The 6,694-nt window shown below is 49.6% G+C and overlaps 1 protein-coding gene across 5 annotated transcripts in view; it reads left to right on the plus strand.

Annotated features, from left to right (window-relative positions):
* Positions 1 to 2,522, plus strand: part of PRICKLE2 (prickle planar cell polarity protein 2) — a 97,245-nt gene extending 94,723 nt beyond the window's left edge. For all 5 annotated transcript variants that reach the window (XM_027467495.3, XM_027467498.3, XM_021274939.4 and 2 more), the window contains one exon: positions 678 to 2,522. In XM_027467495.3, the coding sequence (XP_027323296.3) occupies positions 678 to 1,546 (869 nt within the window). In that variant the 3' untranslated portion in view covers positions 1,547 to 2,522. The remainder of the gene's footprint in view (positions 1 to 677) is intronic.
* The last annotated feature ends 4,172 nt before the right edge of the window (positions 2,523 to 6,694 follow it).

Genomic DNA, 6,694 nt, shown 5'->3' on the forward strand with positions numbered 1-6,694 from the left:
GAAAACAGGCCAGAACCTAGGGAACCATGGTGCACACTGAGTTCCTTGTCTATGAGATGGTACAGAGCAGGCAGCCCCCCTCTCTGTGGCAGCCTTAGGGACTTTGGGGCTGGAGGGGAGCCCCTTGAGCGTGGCCAAGGCTGCTCCTGCCACCCCGCCTGGGGACATCACAGCTCGGTGACGAGCCTGAATTGGTCGGCGTCCCTGTTTCTGGCTGCTCCTGACATTGCCCGGTCCTTCAAAACATGTCAGTGTTGAGCAAGGTGTGGGTGCTGGATCATGGCACCCTATTTATCTCAGCGTGCCGGAGGCCTCAGGTTACCTCTGACGCATGAATTCGGTGCTGGCATCACTGGTTATTCCTATCAAGTCGCAGACAGCACAGACATATGGGGAAGGGAGTCGCGAAAAGCCTCTAACAGTCCTTGGAGTCCTACTCAAAACACCTTAAATTGGTGTGATTTCCCTAAAGGAGGATCTGTCTCCTCTTAAAAAATAAAATAAAACAGAAAGCATCCTCTTGAAGGGCTCTTCAGGACAACATCTAAAACAAAGCTTATTTTAAAGCAAAAACCCACAGGTTCAGGCCAAAATGAGACGTCTCCCTGCATCTCCGGTGACAGGAAATTCTCCTCCTGATCTCTCTTTTTTCCTCCCTTTCCCCTTCCCCCACCAAGGCCTCTCAGCAGACGGCGGAGCCAAGCGCCAGGAGCATCTCTCCAGGTTCTCCATGCCCGACCTGAGCAAAGACTCGGGCATGAACGTCTCGGAGAAGCTGAGCAACATGGGGACCCTCAACTCCTCCGTGCAGTTCCGCAGCGCCGAGTCCGTCCGCAGCCTGCTCTCCGTGCAGCAGTACCAAGACCTGGAGCCCAACCTGCACGACCTGGCCAGCCCCATCGGCTACCGCGAGCGGCCGGCGCATGGCCGGCTCCACCAGAGCTTCGACTACGGCAGCGGGGTGCCCGGGGGCAAGCTGGGGGCGCAGGACGGCGCGAGGCATGCCCCCATGAGCGAGCGCACGCGCCGGCGAACTACCCTGCGGGACGATGACCGGCACTACCGCCCGCACCGCTCGCGGCGCTCCCGGCGCTCCCGCTCGGATAACGCCCTGCACCTGGCCAGCGAGCAGTGCTGCCGGCTGAAGGAGAGGCCCTCGCTGCGAGCCAGGGATGACTACGACCAGTTCGTGCACCAGCGGAGCTGCAGAGAGAGCCTGGAGCAGGGTCCCCGCAGGGACGCCTACGGCCACTGTCCCAGGACGGTGTCGGACCTCGCCCTGCAGAACCACTTGGGCGAGCGCTGGGGGCCCTACTTCGCCGAGTACGACTGGTGCTCGACGTGCTCCTCCTCTTCGGAGTCCGACAACGAGGGCTATTTCCTCGGGGAGCCGATTCCCCAGCCCGCCCGCCTCCGGTACGTGACCAGCGAGGAGCTCCTGCACAAGTACGGCTCCTACAGCATGCCCAAGTCTTCCACCTTGGGCGGCAGAGGACAGTTGCACAGCCGGAAAAGACAGAAGAGCAAAAACTGTATCATATCCTAATGGCATCCTTGCCGGGCACCTTCGGAGAATGTAGATTAACTCACAAACTTGCACTGTTCTAGACCATGTAAGCGCTTTTATTGTAACAAAAAGGCCTGAGGAGTAGGGATTTGTAAGAAGGTTGTAGACTGGCTTCTATAAATAGTCATAATCGTGGGCACAGTGAATATATTTTGCACATCTTACTTTGAAAACAAAAAAAAGTTCACTTTAGCCTGTAATATTTACCTAGTAGTTTCTCTTCTCTCTCCCGAGTACTGCCACCCCTTGAGTTCTCTTTGCCCGTACGTTTTTGTTGCCACTGTTGGCTATCACCATCCATCCGCTGGTAGCTCTTGCTTTCCACCACACCATCATTTCCCATTACCCAATTTTGTTACGTGTTTGTCTCTCTCAGACAGCGTGGGAGCCTAAGTTATTTCCATGGTTGTTGTAAATGCAATGTAAATGAGAGTTTGGAGAAAATATTTTTGTATTTTGTAATATCAGAGGAATTTCTATATCTTAGGAGTCACTGGGAAAATGCATGCACATCCATAGCTGTATCCCACCAGAGCTGAACAAACAGTACTTTAGCCCCCCCTCAACTTTCCATTTCATCATCAAATTTCTTAAGCATATTAGTGAGAGTTGGAGTAGTTGTTTTATTTTTTAAACTCCATTTTTTTTCCTGTTCGTTTTGTTCCTGGTAAATAAAGAGAACATTTGCTGATTCATTTAGTCTTGAAGAGGCCTAGGTGGCACTTTGAAGTCTGCTCACACCTGTGGTTTTTAGGTACACTCTCAGTCAAATACAGGAGTCCTGACAGCTGCAAAAGTGACTTTTTTGTTAAATAGGAAAGAACAGAACTACCAAATGTCTGCAAAGTTGTAAATGACCAAAGCTGGAGAAGGAATTTTACATCTCTGTAGAGAATGCTGAAGTTACTAAACGTTGAACTATTATTTGGAGTAAATAAAAGTGTAAATGGTGCAATTGTGTGATGTCAGCATGACGTTGTTTTGAATATAGACTTGTCTTATGGTGCTCTAGTTTTCCGGGTTATGTTAACTGCTGTTCATTACCAAGTGGAAGTCTCAGTATTGCCTACTGCCTAACACTTCAGAGACCGGCTGCAAACTGCTCCTGCCCTGGCCGACCACCGACAGCATCGCCCTGGTCGAGAGCCACATCAGCGGGGCTCAGCTGTGTTCTGGTGGACCCGAGTTTTTCCTCTGTGTGCTTTCAGCCATCGGGGTAGCAGCAGGGTCACAGGTGATGCCGCTTGTGGAAGTGGTCTCTGGCATCCTCACCACCTCCCAGTGGAAATTCGGGAAGATGGAGGGGCCCCGTCTCCTCCCCACTGCAGGAGCATCCCCGCAGAGCGCGGGGACCCGGCGTTGCCTGCCCACAGCAGCAGCTGCAGGAAAAACGTGAAGCTGGATGTCTCCACACCACAAACTATTGCTAGGAATTTTTTTGTCGTTTGTAAAGGACAATGTGATAATTATTATTCCTTCAAAAAGAAAATGAAAAAGAAAAAAAAGAAATGACACTTAAGTATATTTAAAAAAAAATAATAATGTTTTTTTTTTTTCCAGTTGGAATAAATGGAAGTATTCATCCAAAGGGAAGAGTCTCATGAGTATGATTTTACTCTGAAGGTGTGATGGTTAATTGGGGAGTACGGGGCTGTATTTCCACCAGGTCAGTGCTACAATTAAAGCATGAGGATCAACAATTATAGCGTGAGGATCAGCTCCATCCCATCCCTGACTCCTCTGGTGGGCAGGGAAACCCAAGGCAGGAGGCTCTTGCCCCCAGGGCTGCTGCCCCCACTGCTGGTTTGGTGTTTAAAAATCCCAGATCTTCACCTGGGGCAAGTCAGCGCAGCTCAGCTGAAATCCCCAGCACTGCTCTGTTTTGTGCCGAGCGAGATTTCAACCTGTAATTTATAAATAACAGCCTTCTCCTCAGACAGATCACAGATCTTTGCATGTTTTCCCAAACAGGCCTGGTAAGGAGGGTAGGGGTATAGCTTTCAGTGACAAGTATGACACTAACTACAGGTTATTATATAATTGGCTTTTAATATGTACAATTTAATTCTTTGTCACTGATTAAAAGCACAATGAATGTTGTCTATCAGCCCGAAGTACCTCGTGCAGCTGAGCTGCCTGAGGACTAACCACTGTTTGTACAGCAAACCCTGAATCGCTCGGCAAATGACAGAGAACTAATCCCTCGCTGGCTTGTTTAACCGCTTGTTGCCTCTCCAAAAATTGAGCTTGAGCAGTAAGTGCTTCTGCCTGCTGTCCAGCAGGGTTAAAGCGTTACTGACCGTCGGCAGGGCTGCACCTTTTCCCATGCTGTTCCTATAAGGGTAGCTCTGGCGATGCTCCCCTCTGTCGTGCCTTTTGCCAGCCCAACGTAAAGACCTCACACCGCATTTTGGAAGGCAGAAAGCCCCAAGTCGGTTTGAATTTCAGCAATAAAAGCGTAAACCAGCTAAACCCAACTTCAGAATCATTTTTACTCTTCATATGGGCTCCAGAAGTCCCATACAATTCTGCACATGGGGAAAAAGAAAATTTCATCCTTTTTTTTTTCTTTTTTTTTTTTCTTCCCCTTGTTCAGGCTATGATTAACCATTTCTGACAAACCCACTGAGCCTGAGGGCTGGAGCTACAAGCCCGTGAAATTCTGCTCCCTCGCCATCTGGCCCCGCTGGGTTACCCTCGTGCACCTGCTGCCTGCAGGTTGCCGGCAGCCTGGGGAGCAGGGGGCACCTTGGGGCACCTTCATGGTCATTTCTGTCTTCCCCAGCTCCAAAAATTTGGTTAACATGGCCCCAGCTGATGCAGATGAGTGCCAGGCGGTGGGGGAGGCGGGGATGCTGCTGGTGTAGGGGTTTTGCCAAGGAAGTCCTCTCTAGCTGTGGTCAGACTGGCACAAAATCAGCCCTGCTACAAGAAAATAATAAATAAAAAATCCGTTTAGGCCTATTGCTGCCACAGTTTTCTTTTTTTTTTTTTTTTTTTTTTTTTTTTTTGAGGACTGGGCTGTCCTCATTCTGCAGATTGCTGCCTCCTACTAGGTTACCATCCTCCACAGCCAGGAGAAGCTCATTAGCTAAGAGCAATTCCAGGGCGCTATTTTAAAGTCTAAATGCCCTGCCTTTTTCTTTTTTTGGGGGTGGGGATATCCCATTTGCTCACACCACCTGACGTGATGTTAAAGAGTAGACTTTATGCAGCCTACTTTCAATCTAGATCCTTAAATCTATTTAGGAATTCAGGTCCTGTTTGAGTACAAGGGGAAAGGGGGAATTGGTGGCCAGGGATGCTGAGGGCCATGAAGAAGCCACAAGAGAGCTGGCACCTGTTTCCAAAAGTATCTGTGAGCCATCACGCTGAAATACCAGCTATTTTCCACAGCTATTTCTATTCTACAATACTAAAAATAAAAATTAAAATTAAATAAAAGCCTTTTATTCCCAGTCAGGTACTGCTGGATGCTGACACTCACTTGCTAAACATCCAGACACCACTAGAGCCACAGCTGGTGCCAAGAATGCCCATCTGCAACTCCCAGCAGGAAAAAAGAAGGGAATAAAGGATGAAGTTTCAATCATTCAAGTCTCTGCCTCTTGGCACGGACCCACTGGGCTGGGTGCATCCCCCTGTGCTGCTCCACCTGGGGGGAGCGGTGACCCGAGAGCTCCTGCCTGCTGCTCCACCTTGCTGCTGCTCCCCTCCTTATTAGCAGCACAGCGAGTCACCGACATCCCTGTTTTAGGCAAAAACCGCAGCCGTTTGCTGAAGCACTCCCAGGAGAGTTTTCCCGTTGTAAAAGCAAATATTTATATCTGCTGCGCTCTTGGAGGCTCTGGCTACGATCAGTTCTTAAAGTGAGATTTAGCTGAAAGACCTGATTTATTAAAATGGATAAACAAAGCCCTGTGAAGCGAGCTAATTCAGCCTAAATAAAGCATTAAGCTCTGAAGAGCGCCCATCACACACACACACACACACACACACACGTGCCCATACACACCCAGATGCACACACAGCCCGGCGCCCCGTCCCCTGGGCCATGATCCCACATCAGCTTCACCCCCACGGCCAGGCTGTGTGTACATTAGGCTACGTATAAATAAATTTGTATTTATATAAATTAACATGTGCAGGGACTGGTAACAGCTCCAGCCCTACAGCCAGCCGGCCCTGGCCACCCCTGCCCAGCTGCTGGCTCTGCCAGGGCTCGGTGCCTCAGTTTCCCCAACTTCAAAGCTCCAGCACAATTATGTTTTTACCCACAAGGAGATTAAAAATCCTAGATTATTTAAATCTGCAATTCTTTTCTGTAAGTTGGTCTCTAATTGTCAATTATTTGCTCACGAGCACTCTTACGGCTGGCGCTGGAGCAGGCTGAAGCAGCTTTTATTTTGGTACTTGGTTTAATGAGTTTTTTTGGAACAGCGGGGCAGGGGCAGCATCCATTCTTGCTGCTCATCACATATTCATTATTTACATTGCCCGTATGCCCAGTAACTCAGCCCAGAAAACAAATAAACAAAAGCTGAAGGGTACACAAAACATCTGGAGGTGCTGCCGTTGCTCCCGATCGCTCGCAAGGCACAAGGGCACGGCGATGGATAGGGCTCGTGTGCCTGCTGAGCCAAACGGGGGGGGTTTGCCGGGGTGAGGACCCCATCCATGGTACCCCATGGGGCTGGAGGTGCCCCTCTCTTGCTCATAAATGAGCCTCATCATTTGGAAAAAAAAATAATTAAATATAATGACATCATTTCTAATGGATAAGTGGAGTTTAATTAATCATTTATTTATTTTTCGTACATTTGTTTTTGGCATCTGAGGGGCACGTGGGGGGAGATGCTGAGCGAAAGGCTTCGCCACCAGGCTGGGAGGAATCAGAAGAAGCCCCCAGCCTCCTCCAGCCCCAGCCGGATGGGTTCGATCACCCCTTGACGCTGAGCCAAGAGGCGATGCAGGGAGGTTTCTGGTCGGAGTGGGGAGGCAGCAGCCTTGGGAGCTCTTGGCCCCTGATAGTAAATACAGCTGGTCACATTAGAGCTCTTGAATAATTTATGGGATGACTCTTCAAAATAGTAAATCCTCCCCCCCCCTTCCTCCCCTCCCCTCGAG

This window comes from Anas platyrhynchos, chromosome 13 (assembly GCF_047663525.1).
Source record: "Anas platyrhynchos isolate ZD024472 breed Pekin duck chromosome 13, IASCAAS_PekinDuck_T2T, whole genome shotgun sequence".
NCBI lineage: Eukaryota > Metazoa > Chordata > Aves > Anseriformes > Anatidae > Anas > Anas platyrhynchos.